The 22,627-nt window shown below is 31.9% G+C and overlaps 1 protein-coding gene across 21 annotated transcripts in view; it reads right to left on the bottom strand.

Moving 5' to 3' along the window:
- Nucleotides 1-22,627, bottom strand: part of LOC147078430 (CUGBP Elav-like family member 1) — an 807,474-nt gene that overhangs the window by 28,825 nt on the left and 756,022 nt on the right. For 4 of the 21 annotated variants that reach the window (XM_085959536.1, XM_085959552.1, XM_085959597.1 and 1 more), the window contains exon 2: nucleotides 19,592-19,975. The exons of 11 other annotated variants lie outside the window; for them this stretch is intronic. In XM_085959536.1, the coding sequence (XP_085815662.1) occupies nucleotides 19,592-19,742 (151 nt within the window). In that variant the 5' untranslated portion in view covers nucleotides 19,743-19,975. Of the gene's footprint in view, nucleotides 1-19,591; nucleotides 20,281-22,627 lie in introns of those variants that run through there. 6 more of the 21 variants (XM_085959560.1, XM_085959545.1, XM_085959582.1 and 3 more) reach the window with 2 other exon arrangements.

Genomic DNA, 22,627 nt, shown 5'->3' with positions numbered 1-22,627 from the left:
GAACCATTGCTATATTTTGTGGAATATTTAGATAAACAATCACGATAACTCGGCAATAGTAGAAAATAATTATGTCATGGGAACGTACATTTAAAAAAATAAAAGCTGGCTGCCGAGGTATCTATAGTCTAAGTGGCTGCCCCTTTGCACATAGCATAGCCGATAATCGAATACAACAAAGTATAGGCTATCAATTCAACCACATTAAAAGCGTTCTGGAATTACCATAAAGTGTTATGTAAGTTATAAATGTTATAAGTTATACTATAAAATAGAAGAGATAACGTGAATAATGCTAACTATTTGGTTACAATACTTATTAAATTATCCTATGTCTATAATTAAGGATAATACGTGTACATTATGTGGCACACATATTATGTAATATTATGTAGGTGTTAGGTACAGATGATAGGACTGTCAAAATATCAATGTAATCTATCGAAGACTACGTAGTATATAATAGTAGTTTGTAAGAAAAACATTTGCAATATTATAGCTACCTACTGAGAATATGCGAAAACGTTGAAAAATAAATGATTTTCTCGTAGCGTTTTATTATTGAATTTAATTTTCTTATGTCAACATTAATTGAATATTTTAGTACAATATTTAATATGTCATCATATTATCGTAGTAAATAATCTTATTAATTATCAGGATGACGGTAATAATTTACAGATTTATGACAATCTGGGGATCGTCCATATTATATAACATCGCCATCTAAGGTGGGAGCAGATCTGATGAAACGTGATCATTTGTGACGAACCTGAAAAGGGGTTGGTTGCATAAATTAATGTGACGTCAGAAAACCAACAAAATGAATGAGAATAATCTATTCCGTCAGTATATTATACTGAAATTGATAATTATCAACGAATGTGGGTTTGAAAAATATGACAAAAGAGTAAAAGATTTGGTATGTAGTGTGACGATGAGGGAGCGGGGTCAAAGACTACCGAAATTCATTCGTGTGACTTCATTTATATATAATTTTTAAATTATACTTAGGTACCTACCTACATAGTTAATAATAATTTCTCCTAAATTTTGTGAATGTTCTGTGTTTTATTTGTATAGTACCTATTGAATAATTCCTATGTATGTTTTTTATGAAAAGTTACGATTTTTCCTACATTGGAAATTAGCCGAGTACTTATGTGTAATATTAAAACAAGTATAAATTATAATTAAACGTAACAATGTTACTTTAAGTCACCTGGACTTGTTTGAAGCGAAAATGCAAGCAATCTCTACATTACGTAAAGTGCTCGTGACTATTTCATTATCACGTAAATATGTCTCCACTAATTGCACAAGAAATCAGTAAAGTTACACGTACATACACATGTACAAAACGAACATACAAAACCAGTTAAAGCGTCATTTCAAATGATAATAGTCAATACTAAAACTGATGTTAATTTTAGTGCGCTAGAAAACTGGCATAAAAGCGACTAATTCAATTAAAAGCCAGGTGATAATATTACTGAGGTCTGTAACTTTCCGAGATAGTGACGTATGTGTAAGTGTATCTACTATAATTTATCTATAAAATTGGGTTGATTAATTTTGTCATAATATACCTACGTTAAAATACATAGATACAAATTTTTAAGAGTGGGGTCAGATAACCATTTGTGTATAAAAGTATTTGACACAAATTAAAATCTGGATATGCTTGGTTATAATTTATAATAGTTGATTGATCGATTGTTGTTTGCAAAAACTGCATTAATAATTATGAATTCTTAAATAACTAAACGAGTATTGTTTAATATGCAAATAAGTGATTGCGTGCCTACTTCCAAAACAGAAAACTTATTCGAGAAGCACAAGTTCAATATTTTTTTCTTGATTGAGTCAGAAGCAATACAAATATAATTTACTTATGGATTTATCGACTATTTTATCTATTTAAAAAAATATATATATTTGAAGAGAATTCAAGAATGCGGTTTGATATTTAGGAACAAGGCAGACTATATTATTATTATCTTACGTAAATCATCGAGGAAATCGGGAGATTCAATTTCAATTAAATAATTTATCAATATATCAGTAAATGTAGATTACAAATGACAAGTTTAAGACGTGTAGTACTTGACTTGAAATATAATATGCTGTAAAATAAGAAACGTAAACAGTGAAATATCACGTAAGAAAAGAACGCTGAATGAGATAAAATAATATAGATACTTACGTACTTATCATATTTTCAGAGTTTACAGATCTTTCACCGAAACTCATTTGCCGCAAATGAATTATATTTATAAGCGAAGCAATTTGATTGAACACAGTTATTATTGTCCCGATTGGCATCTACAAAAGCAGGTTAGTTTAGCACACTACGAGAACAAAAACTGATGCTCCCGTTTACAGAGATATTTTTCAGGGACACGCGGATGAAATCTACTAGATGTTTCTGAAAGTTTTGTGAAATATTTAAAAGAAATATTATATTCAGTTAGAAAGCGTCAAAAGAACCGTAGAATGTGCGGCAATTTAGAGAACTAATATCCCGTAATACTACGCAAGTTTACAATGTGAATGAAATACGTGTCCTATAATATTAAAATGTAATCGGTTAAATAGACGGTGAAAAGAAAAACATACAGAATTAAAAAAAAAACTGATGTCTATGTAGGTAGGTCTGCAGTCATAGTTTTCCGTGAAACTTGCGTGGCGCTTGCTTTGGCAGAAAGTTACAAAATCTTAGACCGAGGCATTTTTTCAACATGATCATGTTATTTACGTATAAAAAGTCATTGTAGTATTACTATTGTTCTGTAATTTTAACACTAAATGTCGTTTTACCGTAAATGCTACATTTAGTAAGGGGGACTCTAGAAACCTGTTATAAATACATACCTACAAATAATGGGTCACACGATTTTCGGTATTTTTTACCCTCCCTACTTTCATCGTCACATTTCGTCACGAAATCCTATAGCTTCTAGCTTAATTACATCATATCGTAAAAACAGATTTTTTGAAAATATAAATAATCGTTTTCAGTATTATGTCGCGTGAAATATGTTGTTGATTTTGAGGCGTCATATTAAATATGAAATATATGGAAACGCATTTGCATCTGTTCATGCAAACCAATTGAATGAAATAAAAGTAGCTACGTAGGTACGTAAATTATAAAGAAACATGAATTACTATGTTTTTTACTAAAATAGTTATAAATAATATCAGATAAACAACATTGCAAGCCACTAAGAAATATATTAATAACTATTATATATTATTATGTACATAGAAATAATATATAACCAGTAGAAGAACTCTAACACCCAGCGGGAATCGAACATGCGCCCATCGGGATTCGCACCGATGTGCTCTGACTACTCCGCTATACGTCACTTAATATCTAATTGCGACGAAGTTAACTAATGTTTTTACAATACTCTCTGAAGCGCTTTCTAAATTGCGTTACATATTGGCAATCGGGTGTTGTATTTTGAATAAAACTATTTAATTACATTAATTACTAACCGGCGTCAATAAAGACGGTACTTGTACAGTGTAACGGCAAATAATTTTCAACTATAGGTGCGACGAAATTTTGGACTCGCTGGCTATCGGAGAGCGAACGTCGAGCTGTGAACACGTCAATTTGTTTCGTGATGGCGACGGGGGTATTAATTCTTAAATCGTGTAAAGATGACTAAAAAAACATTACCCATTTACTTGAAAAAGAAAACATGTCAATGAATATATTATTAATATTACTAATAGAACAATAAACATAACATTAAATGGACGCATGTCGGATTTATATGAAAAATTATATTTCGTTCGGCACGCGTCATTTGCACAATCCACGCATCGCCTAGCCACGATCTTTTTAGACCCATGCCTCAACTGAGGTATAGCCTTAAATCTTGTGAATTATTCGTTGAATAATAAAAATAACTTTGTTATATTATATTATACAAAAAAAATGTAATTTCGAAAAATATTTCTGGTCACTTACGTGTAAGTACATAGTTTGTTACATATTACATAGTTGCGTACCAATGTTCAAGCTTCAAGCCGCATCAAGTTTGTATGTGCATTCACAAAAGAGTTTGCATAGTAGGTACAGACCATTCATGAAAAAGCGGATGGGATAATACGTTTGGCTCGTCAATAGATAATCTGAATTGCCCGTGTTTTGCTTACGTCATTTTCATCATTCTAAAAAATATCAACTTGCGCGAGAGATAACCGAGTTTTTTAAAACTCGTTTCAAGGCCTGCATAGGTCAGTTTTATAACAATAAAAATGCATTTATTTGGTACCTGGTAATTTATATATAAATAACGTGATGCACCATACCCGCGAGTGAATTAATCAATATTTACACTCCAACCAGTGTTGCCAACCGTACTATAATTATTAATTACAGTGCAATACTATAATTTTGATTACCTATGCGAAAAATGTAAAATACTATTATTTTACGCCAAATGTAAATGTCTCCAAAATACTATAATCTTTTGATTACCTACATAAGTTGATGAGCGTTTCTACCCAGTGGCCATTTTCTTTTACGCAAATGGCGCAGTTGATTCGTTAGAAGATATAAAAGGAGGCCTTGAAACAGTTAAACCCGGTCATTAAATTACACCAATATCTTAAAAATCTTGCGTATTTCTTACAAATCGAGTGCCTATATATTATTGATTATTATTACACAAAGCGTAATAAAATCCCTGCAATTACCATCAATAATTGGGCCCAATAACAAATACGTATTTGTACTAAAAATAACATTTATATTACTATATTGAGTCATGACTCATCATTGTTATCTATGATAATAATTCTTTTTAGTTGTTTTATTGTTTTGTATTGTATTGTTAATTTGTTTTAGTAGAGTGTGATTTTAGAGAATATACATTTACTAGGTACCTACGTTGTTAGTTGGAATCAATGATTATTATTTTTTTTCGCGGGGAGCCTCAAAATCAGAAGTGCTTCCGGCCTACAAGAACCAAAACCAATCACTGTTTATACCCAGATACCAGATTAATTCAACTAACAGATTTACAGATAAACAGCAGAGATATTTAAAATGAAGTGTACAAAACCACCAATATATAAAATAACGGCACCGTCGCTGTCAGATTGCAAATATAACACTAAATGCACAATATTGGAAGAATTTCCTGAAATATTTTGATGAAAGTGTGTGTCCATTTTTACATTGTAATATCACGAGTCCTAAGTGACTCGGTGATTCAAAATTGGATGTTACTGTTGCCCTTAATCAACCTGATCTAAAATAATCCAAGCAACATGGAAAAGCTGTATAGTAACTGCGAATCTAAATTATCTTAACTGGCATATCGTTCAAATGAACTTATGCTTGGAAAGTTTTAATAATTTTACAATACCTATTGATTTATAAATAATTATTAGAGTATTCGAATTAAATACCTATTATAATATTCCAATCAGACCAGGAACACTCAGTCGATAGTACACATTAATTTTCTAGGTATTACAAACATGTTATGTTTTATTTTAATTAATAAAAAGTTTAATCAAATTTCAATATCTATAGCATTTTAATGAATCGTATATATTTGGAGAATTATGAGTATTTTTATGTCTATATCCCATTTCACCCAATGTTATTCTTCCAAAAAAGCATTAGGGCAATATATTACTTAGATTGCAGTAAGACCTATCTTATTTAAATTCTTATCTTATATATATTTCTACTTTACCAAATTTTGAAGCCGCCTGAAATCCATACGAATCATATGCGCAGTTTCAATTTAAAAAAACATTATTTTTAAGTCAAATGTTGATATGACAAACACACAAAACAATTGATATTAATGACGCTGTTGTCATTCGCATTATGCACAGAAAAAGAGTTATTAATTATATTATACGTGCTAATTAAATTATTAGATACGGTGGTCCGTAAAAATAGGGAAAATTATGCAAAATAGGAAATAGGTTTATTTGAAAGATTTTAGAAGGCATTTTGGCCACTTCATTAATTAATAATTGTGGAAATAGACATAGAAAATTATTACATACGCAAGACATTTTCCTTGGCAATGGTAAAAAATGATGATGGGTTATCGATTTGAGGCAATCTTTTTCTGTTATTTTGTATGAAGCACGTTCCTAAATAATCGATGGCAGGATAATGTTCGTAATAGTTAACATAATTTAGATATTATCTTGTACATCCTCAGTGGGCTTTCCATTCAGTATAAGTATAATATTATGAAGAAGATGAGATAGTCCGGTAATTATAAATGTAGGTAGGTAAATTATGTTAAAACTAAAAATACTTATATCATTACTAACAAAGATGGCCGAATTGGTATCTAGCCTAACCATGACACATTTATTTTCTCAATACAAGTAAGTATAAAACTTGGTCATTGTTTTAAGGAAGCACTGTGTTAGTTGATTATTATAATTCCCTGCAAATCACTGCTACGCGGAAACAACGCGTTGCTAATGATGATGTGATATACCTAGCAACGGCTTCATCTCAGCTGCACGTTTTAACGTCTCATTGGTTGTGTCAAAAAACATTAAAAAAAAAACATAAAAACACATCGCGGAGAGTTATGATATCAGTAGCGGCCAAAAAACATACATGTGAAGTTTAATATTATTGTATTTAAAAAAGGAATGTGACCACAATATTGGCGTGTGAAAACGTAATTAAATAATAAAATATGTAATTAAATAATAATACCAGTAATCGAAAACTAACAGGTATCTGAGAACAGGAAAATAAATACATAGCTGCATCTCCTTGCAAAGTAGAAATTAACAATTACGCATTGATTAAAATAATAATAACATATTTTACTGTAATATTGTTGATATGGTGATATGAGTAATGTGGCAATTAAATGTATAATTCGTTAAGCAACATGTATCATATTATTTATGTATTATTCCTAATATTCATGGTACGTCGGGTAAATACTTGCATATGTGACAAGATTGAAGGTTATGCCATACTGATCGATGTCAATGATATAAACAATTTATTGTAGAGCCCAAAGGCGCCTGGTTTCTCCGTAAATATACCGTAGATCTAAACCGCATACGTTTCGACATGCAAAATGTACGTACTTAATTGGGAAATAAATCCCTACTAATTTTGTGATTGTAGAGAAATAAAACCCACTGGGCATGTCATTAGAACAATCAATTGTCCTGTATCCACCAATATGGTGAAAATGCACCAGTATTGAGTGTCTCTACCGGTGCTTCTTTAGTGAGAACTATATCTTGACAATGTGATTTTGTCGGTGACTGTGGTTTTCTTTTTGTGGCTATTTCTATGCGGTCATATATAATCAACATTCATACGACTGAATGAATGAATGAGTTATTGTAAATGAATGTTTATTGATATAGAATTATAGATGTTAGTGATAATGATAAATAAAATATCGACTTTATTTAAAAAAAAAAAACCGTAAAATTAAATATGATAGCGTACTGCGTAGAAAAAAACTTTTTTGAAATAATGATTTAATTTTAAATTTTTTGTTAGACGGCTGGTAATGAAAAGCTTTCAACTTTACCAAAATATATCTGTTCCGATAATTTTACATAGATTTACGTAACTATTATTATAGGCTTTGAACGCACGAGTAAAATATACGACGCAGCGCATCTCTCGCACACCGATGCCTCTGTTAGTCTGTTACTGATACGATGTAAAATAAAAACAATATTTTTAAGGTAGGTTTTAAATAATCGCATACCTCGCCACTGGTGTTAATGATTCACTCTGTGGAAACCCATTTCAGATTATTGATATTTTTAATCATTATTCATCCAAAGACATAACAACGAAAAAAACCGTGTCACAAAAATATCTTGGAAAATTACATGAAATCGTGTGAAACTCCACTGTGACATAGCATAATACCTACAGCAAGGAGATCGTTTTAAGTTTCACAATCGCACATATTTGTTATTTCAATCAGGTGGTCTGCTTCTGTCGCCGGGCTCACAAGAATAGGCCAAAATACTAGCTTGCCGCTTTTCCATCATCACTCCGAACTCCCACGTGACAACGTGCCCGCTAATTACCGCCATCCACCACTCCACTGCGGACCTCGTTGTGGGCCTATCAGTTTTTCTCGGAATCTTCGCTTATACGCGGAACCAATGAATTTTCGCCTAAAACTCATAAAACATATTTACAATAGTCTCCGATGAGACAATTCTACTGGTTGTATGAAAGAGATATTCAGTCTACTATCTGCGTTCGAATTAAATGAATAATATCGGAATCATGCCCAAATGAATCGATAGCGTTGCCGACAGGTAGCAGATGTTTTTGTTATAGGTATAATTTAATAATCTTATTGTAACATAACTTGTAAGCAAGGTTGTCAATTTAGCGTTTTTGAATTGGCATCTAGTTTTAGAATTTTGCATTTGACGTATGGCGTTGTTCGACACTGCAAACAAGCTTAAAATTTTTCATAATAAAGCAAGAATATTCTACAAGATTTTTTTGCAAATCAACATGCTGGTCTTTGTACCTTATATTTTATAAATAAACTACTTAAATAATTTTACATACAGCATGATTACTAAATTTCATACCCTGCATACATGTTTAACTGTATGACCAATTTTATTAGTTGTAAAATACTAAATTATTTTTCGATCATTGTTGTAAAAACAATGTTAATAATAATGATGACACACGTTTTTAAAAATGCTTGTTTCAGGACACTTTTCCAATTTTGAAAAGATCTAACAATGCTGTCTGCCATCTGGCGTTTTTTCATACCCTATTGCCAATTGTAAGAATGCTAGTAAATAGTGTTAATAATATTATGTTATTAATTACTTTTAAAGGTTCTGATTTATTTACAAATGGATTGATATGTCACAAATAAGATTATAATAATACTGACGTTATGCGATGTACGGCATTGTGGCTTTATACTTATTGTTTGACTTATCAGATGGTCTCAGTTTGCCTTTTAATAAATTCTAACATTTTTAAGAATACATTAAAAAAATGCGTTTTCTAATATAACATGGACCATATACAGAGATGGGCATACATGAGTTCAACGAGAGCAACGTTCTGGATTTTCATATAATATATAGAGAGCCACACCATAGTCACAGTTAGAAAGGAAAACTCGAGAAAATACAAGTATAATGGGGAAGGAAAATACCTATATTCTTATCAAGAGATATTGGAAGTCGCACTTAACCAAACGAATAGCCGCATGCGGCTCTCGGAGCCGCATTTGCCCACGCCTGGACTATAATCAGTAATCACTATATAAATAATGCCTACTACAACAGAAGAAAAATAATTCATGAACTGTATAGGTACATACTTAGCGGAAAACGATTAACCAAGTGATACGAGTCAATGGATGGCGCTTACGGAGGATGTCAATCCCACCCTGAGATGTAACAAGTGGGAGAGAACTAATTTGATGGCGATTCTGCGACGTTTACAGCGTAGTTGAATAATTGGTACCTGCGCAGAGAAAAAATTGAATTCTGTTCGTTGGTAAATTGTAGTACGGTGACTATAACCTATTGTTGATAACCGCCATTTTTGGCAGCTGTATTGTGTACGTCTAACACACGTGATTTTTGTGATTATTCATTTAAATATTCTATATCATGATAGTTCGGTGTATTTGGCTATCTCTCTATATACTTACAATGATTGACACGTCTGTCCTTCTACATTAAATTACCTACATCTAAATTTAAATTAAAATGTGAATGCTTTGATTTCGGCATCAAAATATCCAATGTATGTAGTAATTAATAAAACTATACCAATCATTCATAAAGTTTCAGATTTAATTTGACAATATAATATTTTAACATTTAATAATATATGTTCGAGAGAATCTAAAATTGTGTTGCGGTTTCTGACATAATAATATGCGGGTGATAAAATTGTGAAGTTTACTACTAATCAATCTGTTATACGCAATGACATTAATAATGTCATTGGTTATACGTATTCGTTTTAGTAGTCTTTTTATCAGCTTCACTTTCAACAACTATGTTATTAACGTATCAATTATTAATGTACGTATATATACATATGTCACAATACTACGTAGATATGTATCTATTAGATCTAATACACAGAGAGATTACTGATAAAACGTGATATTCATATGGAAGTTTGAAGTCACCCGCTTTTCCTATTCACAGAGAACACGTCAAGGAAACCCATATTTAAAAAAAATCATTTTTCAGCGTTTAGAAAATAAAATTTCAATGTACATAGGTAGGTACTAGTTACGTACGCCGTTGTGAATAATCATCATTATTCATTACATTATGCGAACGTTGAAATATTTTCTAAAATCCAAGTAGATAATGGAATACTTAACGATATTTTGCAATCCGTACATACCTTGTCAGAATATAATAATAATAGCGGAGAAGTCTTGATGAGGAATACCGGTTGTGTGAGCAAGCAAATGATCTGTTAAATAAACAACGCGTTCACGTCAATTCGGAACTTGAGAATGAATTTATTTTTATCCCCAACGGCAAAGTTTTCATATATTTCTTCAATGGCAAATCTTTATTTTGACAAGAATTAGTGTTATATTGACATACTAGCACAAACTTTCCATTCGTTCATAATTGTCTCGAAGAAAATGTTAATATTTAAAATATATAATAACGCTATTTATGTAACGAAGTCTTAAAGTGCACATACACTCTTATGTCTTCAGATTATTATGAATATGCCCAAATGTATCTGAGAGCCAGTATATATTATTATATCCAAAGGGGAAAAATGTCATTTAAGATTTTACAGGCGCTTACTATCTGTGGGCTTACGGTTGTTTGGTTTTAAGAAGTTTTAGTTATGAATGTAGGAACACAAAACATGAATAATTGTCTCTGAAAGGTAAGATACTTCAGGTACAAAATACATGCTTACTTATGCATTTTTACATTTTAAAATTTAGGTTCACAATGTGTATTGCATATTGACTCTGAGGTATAGAATTTAATTAGTGTAAAAAATAAAAATAATCATTAGGTTATCATAATATAATATAATTATTATAATAAGAATTATCATATTTTGAAACTATTAATGTGTATAAAAAAGCTTTTACAATAATTTATCATTCGTGGAGCAATAACCCGGGATCTGCCTTGGACTCATCCAATTGTTTTCCCCAGTCCGGTCTATCCTACTTCAATCCAGAATTCAAATAGCTCGTCCATCATCAGGTCATGTCATTCAACCATCGAAAGAAGTTCCCGGGTAAGCGAGACCTTGTTAGAAGAAGAGTGTCCTGGCTCAATAATTTCAGAGATTGATTTGAGGTCAGCACTCTATCCCTATTTAGAAAAGCGACAGACAGGGAGAAAATGGCCGAAGTCATCGTCGACCGCCGACAATGAATATGACACATATTAACACCCCTTCACATCAAAAACTTTTCGGACTGGTAGGCTCAAGTCTGTTCGATGAAAATAATCAGACCATATTCATCGGAAAATTTTGATGGCTTGGATTATGTTGGGTTCGCTAAATTTCTCGTAGGCTTTGCGGTTATGACATATTTTGCGCCAATCAGTCTACATTCTTTGCTTCTTCGTTTGAAAATCAAAAGTCGTTTTTCAGACATGTAGCTGATGTAGACTTTAGCAGTGTTTAGTATATTTGGAATTTTGTATTCCGAGATAGCAATTTGGGTTTCCAAAGTATTCCATATCGTTGTTAGCGGTGACGATGGAGGTCAGATAAGTGAATTAGTGGTCGGTTCTCTCAAATCAGTCATTCCAATACTAATGGTTATATTTCCACGTGGCTGCATCGGATTTAATGTACTATTAAAATTGTGTTAAAGATATTATGAAGAGTGCCATAATAATAAAATAAATGTTTTCATTTTTGTCTTTCATTTAAGATTAACTAAGTAATATAATTTCTCCATCAAACCACAAAATTCGTAAATGTTGAGTGAAGTGATTAGCTTTATCAACATGCTAGGTAGGATAATACCTTCATATAAGTATTAGTTTGTAAGTAAGTGTATTGTTTGTAGAATATATACTTCGCTAAGCATTATAATATGAAGTGGAATTTGGATATTCTTGATCGCTCGTATGATCAAAGTACTTTAGGCTTTTCGCCTTCGTCTTACCACAAATCTCTCGAGTGGGTACCTAGTTAGAATTTGAGGCGAAGGAATCTGTTTATGTCAACAATACGTTAATTTTATGATCAAATATAGTAGCGCAAGTAGATACCTACCAGGTACCTACATCAGTTTCGCATTACTTGCGTTACATTACGTGAATGAAAAATGTCATATAACTTAATTTAATAGCTTACTGTTTTACTAAAACTATGCCTCGTTTCCAATGCAGTTTTTTTAGAAAAGAGAACTTGGCAGACAATCTTAAACCACTAATATTTATGAATAAATTAAAAATAACATAAATATAATTAATTAACAAATTTACAGTATAGGAAGTTCGAGATCGCAATCCCAAACAGTACCTATTATTATTGCCAGGATTTTGGACATCGATTGTGACTCAGATCCTAGGCTTGGTGAAAAAATTATATTGTACAAAAAAGAAAAAAGAACGTAGGTACGTGTACCAACGTAGGTAATAATATGATAATAATCCATAAATTAAGAGATATTTCTTTTAATTTGATGATGTAAAGAAGAACCATTGGAAAAAGTATTAAATTATATATATTATTATTTTATTATCGATTATTGTGATAACTGTTGATAATATTATATTAAGTATATAGAAAAAAAAATAATATACCTATATATATATCGATATTAGAAAAACCGCCTAAATATGGAATACTTACGACCCTATTATTTTGCCATACATCGATTTAAAATGGACTGAAATCGTAATTTTGATGGACTTTATTCTTTTTTTAATACCTACTGAGCTGGTTCACGACAATGTGCTATATTGCATAAAAGCACATATTAAATCAATCCATCAATATAAGGATTTCAGCATTTTCAATCGAGATCAAGAAAAATATCGGCATTACAAACTCGAATTATACGTAGCTACGTACCTAACCATTTTAGGATTTAAGTACTTACACGTTCTATATTTATGTAATACAAGTAGGTATATGACTTGAGATTTGCATTGCATGTTGGACTAGTCCCAATCTTTTTAAATCAGGTATTAACAGATATTGAAATGGGCACTAGTGAAATACAGGATGTTTATAAAATGAGCATAATAATTAGATATTAAATGCAAGCAAGAAGTATCTACTGAATAATAATATTGCTCCTAGAGCAATAGCGTTGCAAAGGTCGAGTTAGATTCTTTTATACGAACTTTGATCGTGCTCGCGTACTGTTTGATATTCCATCGTAAGGTTCTACTTCAGACATTAATGCAAGGTTATTCGAGATATTATGGAAAGGTTGAGATTCACTATAATAAAATAAGTATGGTTAATATACCATCCGATCAGATCAAATGTCACTATTAACAGATTTGTACAACAATATTTTTATGTATCATACTATTATTTTATTATTTTAATAATAAAATATAATATTATTTTGTACAACAATATTATTATGGAACATGTCGAACATTGGTCATCTCTAGTGTCAATAATCACAGCATTCCATTGTTCGACACATATACTTTAAAATAAAAATATTATATTAAAAATGATATTTGCCGATTATCATTTTTATTCTTGCAAAATCTTGATGTTTTACAATAGTTATCAAATGAAATAAAAAAAAGATTGATGTAAGTAGGTATATATTTGTCTATTTAATTAAACATATTTTGTTAATCAGCAGCTCTTTGCTGTACATCCGTGCAGCACTCATATATTAATAATATATTTTATTTCGCAAGCCTACTACAAAATCTGTCAAATGAAATAGATAGGTTCATTCCGTAGGTACTTACGTAAATCTGAGAAAAATCATTAATTGCAGTATTTTTTTTTGCCAACAACTGAATTCGTTTTATTAATTGAGTCAGCAATATACTTGGTAGAATTCCATTTTACAAAACAATAATATAAATTATTTAAGTACTTATATTAAATTCTACAGAACGTTTTTAAGTCGATATCAATATTTCGATTCGGTAGTCAAGACTAGCCTTGATTATGGTGTTACAAATCGAAATAGCTATTAATTAAAAACTATTCTATATAATTTAACATAATTTATGTTATTATTTTAGTAATTATTTTTATTGATATCATAATACGCCTCGGAATCATGGCCCTTCGCATATTTAACCACCACTGGGTTAACCAGATATTTTTTACAACCTATCTACAACGATATCAGGATATGATTCAATATTGTAGGTAACTGTAGAATTTTTGTTTTTATGTTTGATTTGCGGGGAAAAGAGTTAGTTATAGATATCACATGGATAAGCGAAATCATATGATCATAATCTGTGGCTGCCTATTTCCTTCACACCGTTTACATATTGCGAAAGTGGCTCAAACGTAAGTCTTAGCCGAGATCGAAATATAATGAGAGTAGTGAATACCACAACTATACCTAGCCTATTTGAATTATGTCAAACTAAGAAAAATAATTAAATGAGGTAAAGCCACAGCAAACAAAATATACTAAGTCTTTGTGGTTACCAAGTCTTTTCAATACGAATATAATATTTACCTCAGGAATAAATTGCGTATACCTAGCTCTGTATAACTTTGATATTATAATATACAAGAGGTTTTTCGAACTTTTTCGTTTTGCGGCGCCTTTTGTATCTTTTATCACGGCGCCCTAAAAATACTAATGATTGGGATGGGTAAACGCGCTGTTCTCCGTGTAGTTTCTCAAATATTGAAATCAGTCTGTCTTTATTTATTACATAATTTAGCTATATTACTTCGCTATTTAAAATGGATACATGCAATTTTTAAAAATTCGGACATAATATTATATACAAAGGTCATTAGCGGATTAAAATGTTTTATTCACAAGCCTTCCTTAATTTCCCCCCAAACAATGCATGAATCCCCAGTCACATGAGATGTCCCTGCGGCTTTCCTCATTTCTCTCAAATCTTGAATACATGCGAACTGCTCTATATTATCGTAGTAGATTTTTGGGTTTCCACCGTGTGTCCTTCTTCCTTCTTTACTCCGGGCTCTTGGCTCATTGTAACGATTGATACTCGTAGATTACTCTGAGCAACGTTTGCTCTTAGCAAATCGGATTCCTTTTGACATTATTAGAGCAACGTTTACATTCACATACCTACACTACATTTTCATCATAAAACATATCATCTCTTGATAATGGCCTCTGGAACGAGCCCGAAACGTCGAGTAAAGAAGGAAAAAGGACACACGGTGCAAACCCAAAAATCTACTACGATAAAAAACAACCGTGAAAGCCTCAAACATGCTCTATATTATCTTACCGAAACTATTTGCTAAGGTGAGATAGGTATTGTTTAAAAGCAATACACAATAAACGGGTGCAACAATGGGATTTATCATTGTTATCGGGCATGTACTAAGATAAATTTTCAAATAGCTTTCGACGCCCTTAGATATTATTCGCGGCGCCGTATGAATATCACTGATGTATACGATAGTACCACTGTTCGCACCATAGCTACTGGCAAGAAAACGTACGGGCTTATTTCATAAAAAAATTCAGATGTGTTGTATGAAATAGTTTACATACTATACATACTATGTACCTACTTACGCCAGATTTTGTGAACATGCTTAAAATAGTTTACATACATATTAGGAATTACTCTATATTATAAGGAATTGAAATCATAAATAAGATTTTCAATTCCGAGAATTGGTTTATGGTATCGTTAATTCCGATTTTGATTCTGTTTCTGGGATCCAGGGATTAGTAATACGAACAATTTTTGCTAAAACAGCCGTATTTGTCGGAATATAATAATATGATAATCCATAAAGTTAGCGATTTTTTTTATTGAGCAAGGAATATGTTTTATATGTAGTTACCTAAAAAAGTTTCCAATCTATAAAAATCATGAAAAAAATACCATATGCTTGAGGCAAGATTATTATAAAGTCGACATTATTGAGCAATAAAAGAGGTTTTTGGCAAAATGCAGATATATCTACGTTAAGTTACCCTTAATGAAGATGTCCTAGTACGAAGAAGAATAACAAACACGTCGCATGTTTTTCTCACGTCAACCATGTCGCAGTTGAGCATTGCTCAAGTATGACTATACTTTAGGGCTTTAGGCCATTGAAACGAAACTTTGATTGGTTGGTTCTAAAGATAAGAATGTTTTTCACAGAAAACATAATATTTTATGAAAATCAATCTCAATTTTCAGGAGTTCAGAATGTTTAATCCCGGTATTGCAAACCCTAGTATGTTTGTTCAATACCTATATTGTTAAATGACGTACCTACATAATCATTTTATTGTAGTTAGTTTACAAGATTTCTATAATATTCCTTAACCCTTTAAAGATATCTAGTATTAAAGGTAGATGTGTTAAAATATTTATTTTAAAATTATGGGCATAATAACAATAATGTACATATCGTGCGAATATAAACTGTTCCTGCAATTAATATTTTATCGCTGCATTCGGAGCGGTACCTTGATACTAAAAACCTTTAACTGCGGCTATTTCCATGACGATAATAAATTAAATAAATGCTTTTTTACACAGGTAAAGAAACAATAAAGTGGGTAAACAATCGGCAATGGTCCATTGTTTTGAATCGTTGACAATCTTACAATAAAATTATTAGGTACCTATGTATTGTACATGCAATGCATCCGACAGCGGCGTATCAAAAACCATAACGCCTCGCGCAGAATAAATATAGTACAATCTAAAATACTCTTTAGTTAGTGAAAAGAGCAGTCACTAAGTTTGACGTCATATGATAGAATGGACATTTAGTTTTTTATTATACTACAGTCAATAAGTTCATACTTAATATACTTAAATATTCAACTAACTATATATAGATAAATATATGACTATCAGAGGTTTATTAAATAAAAGGCATATACATTAGTCATTACATCATAATAATAAGATGAGATACTATAAAAATAATATACATATTATATACATAGTATTATTAGGTAATTGAGTCAGCATTTACTTGGTAGAATTCCATAATACATATTTAAAAAGATAATATAAAATATATTTAAGTTTACAGATTGTTTTGTGGGTGTGATACGATCTGGTATGGTTGAATTAAGTTTTGTCAAGTGTTTATGTTTGTTTACTAAATATGTTTAACATTACTAATTGGTACCTACTTATGTTATATTATTAGTTATTATTTAATGGGCAAAATATATCTATTGGTTAAATCTAACAGTGATAATAAACAATACAATCTATATTTACCCAATAAATAAACGCCCACGATGGCGATGTTGTTTTACAATGTGTGTTTGGACCCAGAGTAAGGACATAATAGGTTAATCAAGTGATTAACATCCATTGTTCGTAAAAACAAAAAAAAACTGTTAATATAACCTCCACTCTGTCGAGGTCCAAAATATGACCTTATGCCGGGTGCACACTGGCAACATGTCGCCGGCAACCTCGTTAAATTTTACGATAATTATCATACTTATCATAAAATTTAACGAGGTTGCCGGCGACATGTTGCCAGTGTGGACCCGGCAATACGATCAGACGTGGTAAAAAATATATAAAAATAAATGAATGAGAGATTGACCGTTAATCAATATTACTACGCCACTGGAAAAACCTAGGCACTATTGTACAATAGTAACAGCTAGTTTATTATAGGCAACGAATCGTCTGTGTTCATGTAATATTATTTGCAAGGTCTTTAATTATTACATTGTAGGTACAACTTGACCATAATATTATGCTGTCCAAAGAAGATAAGACACATTATTTGCAATATGTACTTTAAATGTTTTCTCTTTGCGAAATAACATTGTGATTATAAACATGGACGTATTGAATAATGTCATACGGAATGGGAAACGGATTCAGTGATCGTAACCGAGTACTAAATACCTGCAATTTCAGTGTTGCAATACTCGCTAATGTCATTTGCTAGAGGAGGTACATATTTGCATGCATGCAGTATTAAAACTGATTTATTACAATTAACCGACGACGAAACTCACGTAACGAACTACTGTTCAGTTTATTTATATTGGAAATGTGCATATCAATTGAATTAAGTACTTATAAGAAAATGTGTGTATGGCCTACTCGAAAATAATCTGTTTGTACAAACATATTATTGTTATGGAACGGCGGGATCATTTTCATATAGGTAAACACCTTTTATATTTAAACTGATTTTATTTGAAGGTAATTAATATAATCTTCTTTATGGTTGAATTTAAACTGAATTGAAAAGCTATTTTAATTAAGTATTTAAAAAAAAAATAAACATTGATATTACGTATGGCATTCTCAGACAACAATATCCGTTAGAAAAAAGATTGTACTGTATTCCACTCGATTAGATTGATAAGAATAGTGGTGCTATAAAACAAATATTTATCAAATGCATTCTCAGCCAGTCATTATGCATGCTTTTTAATACTTGATAAGCATACAAAGACAAGCTCAAAGCTGCGGGGCTATAACAATATCATCATATTACAGGTAGGTACGAAATATTAACAAAAAATTACTAACCAGAATAAGAATGTAGATTGTTGAAAAAAATATTAGTACCTAATTAGGTACATAAGTAATATAGAAATAGTTTTTTTGTATAAAATAATGTCATATATTTTCATTACAAAAAAATAGTTCTGAAGACTTCTTATTACGGCAATTGAAAATTAATTGAAATAAAACAATTATTTAAGTAAGTATATTCATTTCCCCTTTTTTCAAAGAAAATCGATTAAACTGTTACACTAAAAACCAGACAAAAAGTCGATTAAGTTAAGTTTAAAAAATCGATTTAACAAAGAATCGATTTTTATCGCACACCCCTCGTCTAGAGCATACCAGTATCGATAATAATATGAAACAATATTAATATTCCAATCATCGTCGATACGCCATGACTCATATCAGCTGAAATATAATAATTATTCATTTCTTACACTAATAAATTTAATTGTGTTTGTTCTTGGCCGTCATATTATATATTATATCTCAGGATTGCACAGTGATTTAAAAATAAAATGAAAATACTTACAGATATTTATTTCTTTCAAAATTATTATAAGTTTGAGATTTTTGAGATGAAGGTTTGTTTGTAAGTTAATAATATTATGTAAAATGGTTTCTACGTCAAACAACAATAAATTGGCCCTTGCACTTGGGTGCGGAATGTTTAATTAAAAACGCATCATGCGACTATAAGCATTGTATAAAGAGGCAACCTTCAACCATGTTATTTACACACTAGAAAATTTAATTTGAAATGAAGATATATATATAATTCAAAAAAGCTTCGTGCTGACAATGGATACAATATAATATATTAGACAAGTGGAAAGTGTTTTCAATCAATTTAATTGAAACTATTGTTAATATTTTTATAGCTCTATTTTAAAAGCTTTTCAATGTTATTCTTCTTTTGTTTTACCTGGCAGAAGATAAGGCGTCGGATTGGGCGCCGGCAGCCAATAGGCGGCGCTGATTGCAGGATATTGACTCCCACCACCGCCGCCGTTTCCACCCCTGTGGCTAGGCGGGCTTCCGCCGCCGTTCTGGTCATATTTGAATCTGCTCTTCATGTTTTAATTTAATTTAATAAACATCACAACACGAACATACACTATACCATCACTCATTCACGTGTTCCATTTTAGAATTGTATTCGAGCACTCGCTTCAGTTATACAACTTCAAGTGGATTATTTTTCGCATTCCATGCACAGACGATGAGTAACGGTTGAATTTTAATTCACTAACAGTTTTATAAATTAATCACGAGCCTATAGACACATTGGCCATTGCAATGAACACTGCTTAAGGATACAAAATATATATTATTACTTTACGTCACAATTGATTAATTTCCGCCGATTCAAATAGCTTCATAGATAAATATACCTATGTGTATAATATTTTACATTTGCCGAGATTGTCCGACGGCCACATCAATATTCGAACGAGACCTTCAAAACGTATGCGATACCACAGCGGTGTCACGAGTCGGACCCGCGCGCGAAGAAAATAAAATAAAATAAAATGTTCAAGAGAAGAAAATTTATTTAAAAGTTTTTCCGCGCGCGCTGACGTCAACACTGGCCGGTGTCTAGTACTCAAATGCACGCGATTATCAATAATAGGCGATTGGGAATGGAATATTATTGATGTATCCGTGTGACGCGGCCGCGCGGGGACGAATGCGATGCATTCGGCGTCTTCGGGCAGCGCACCTGCACGCGAGTGCGTCGCTGGCGCGGTCGCCGGATACGCGCCGAGCGCCGCCGCACCTCGGCACACAAAACGACGCTACGCCGCCTGAATAATAAGATGTTGTGACGAATAAGGAAAGCACCCACCCGGATGCCTGGAAGAATGGAGAGCCTCCATTGTTACGTGGCAAATAAAGCGCGACCCAAATTGAGGTGCATGTTATGGTGCATGTCTTCTACTGTCACGGGCTGCCGCTACGGGAAAAAAAGTTTGCAATGTCGTTGTTCTTGGTGTTTAAAATGTTATCAGACTGATGCTTCTATCCCGTAGCACATTTTGAACCCTTAAACGAACATTGTCAGTTGGAAAAATCTGCCGTAATCACTAAAACAACAATGAGGTCACCCCACGTTGAACTGCACTGCATCGGCACCTGCATAACATTTTGAACGTTTTTATCATATTCCACATTCCTATACTTTTCGATGGTCATCACGTTTTTCACGTTTTTTTTTTTGTTTTTAGCGGTTGGCAATATGTATCTTTGATAAGAAAGTTTTCTATAATCTATGGTCTGCAGGTTGGGTTATTTTCAAAATATTATCTATGGATGTCATGCCTCAAGTATTTTAACGTAAGCATACGTAGAAACTGTTCAAATTAATTGAAATTAGCATTAATAATTAATAATAATTCAAATTACTAATACATTATAGTTGGCACTCTTCATTAGTGTCATTCTTCAGTGAATTTATGGAGATGGTGCGAGTTCAAAATATTCTGGAAAATGACGAAACCAGAGACGAAATTTTCACCCCGACAGCGTGACAGTAGGCGACATGCACCTCAATTTGGCTCGCGCTTAAGTCAATTGTACCTAGACGGGGTCTCCAACTTGGATTGGCAGATACGATTAGGTAATCTATCAGAGTCAGATCGAGAAAATACAATAATTATGATTTTAGTAAGATAATACAAATATTATGGTAATAGCTATGGTATAAGTGTAAAATTTCAGGTAAAAGAGAATTAAATAAAATTGTTTATTGTATTGTCAATTAAAAATGTTATGTGTCTCTAAAGAAAACAGACATGACGTGTGATGTACATTCGCTAAATGAAATAAAATGTATTGTGTCGTTTAAGCCGCGTTGACACGGTCCAAGTACGATCCAAGTAGACTTGGATAGGAATAATTAGTATGAAGATGTCTCATCCAAGTGACAGCTTCATACTATTTATTCCTATCCAAGTTAACTTGGATGACACTCGATCCAAGTACACTTGGACCGAGTGCCATCCAAGTGCACTCGTATGTGACATCTTCATACTAATTATTCCTATCCAAGTTACTTGGACCGCGTCCTACTCATCCAAGTTAACTTGGATAGGAATAAATAGTATGGAGCTGTCACTTGGATATGAATAAATAGTATTAAGCTGTCACTTCGATGAGACATCTTCATACTAATTATTCCTATCCAAGTCTACTTGGATCGTACTTGGACCGTGTCAACGCGGCTTTAATCCGCTAAATAGAATGAGATATATAATTACCCAACTCTTCATTTACATAGCGTTTATGTGGTTGAGGTACATTACAATAGATGGAAAAATATATTTTTTGTTAATACCGCACTATAAACTACAAGAATAATATAAGTAAAATACATACGTAGAAATTAGTAAAACAATAGAAAAAACAGATGGACTGAGTGGGACTCCAATTGACATCTTTCACTTTTCGGGCGAGCGCTCTATGCTTTAAGCTAGCGATCTGTCTAGCTATCATACTCTTTATTATGAAACATCTAAGTTATAATCCCACTCGCTCCAACTTCTCCCAATAATTTCGTTTCTGAGGTTTTTGAAAAAAATTATATGTTTTGTACCTATAGGTAATAAAGATTCCCGTTCATAACTCTTGAATATTATTAGTCACCACTGAATAAAAAAAAAATACCTATCTAATAAGTACTATTTTAATTAAGATAGTTTTTTGTTTGTTATGGGCGCCAACCAAATCGGCAGTAAGGGCTACATGTTGCCGTAAGTGTACTTTTGGTTGTAGAGAATCTACTGTATTTTGTTCCTTGTGATTCGATGATTTATTTTGATTATTATAGTCGAAGTTTGTTGTTTCATGTACCCGTACACATATCGAGTGAATGCAAATTTAATATTATTTTTAATACCAAATTCATTAAAGTATTTAGAGTTCACATGATCCACAATAAATAAAACTTTAAAGCAATCCA

The sequence above is a fragment of the Rhyacophila brunnea genome, unplaced genomic scaffold, assembly GCF_057557595.1.
Source record: "Rhyacophila brunnea isolate RB1 unplaced genomic scaffold, BYU_Rbru_1.0 scaffold_11, whole genome shotgun sequence".
Lineage (NCBI taxonomy): Eukaryota > Metazoa > Arthropoda > Insecta > Trichoptera > Rhyacophilidae > Rhyacophila > Rhyacophila brunnea.
Note: the sequence above shows the minus strand (reverse complement) of the source record. Positions and strands in the feature narration are given on the sequence as shown.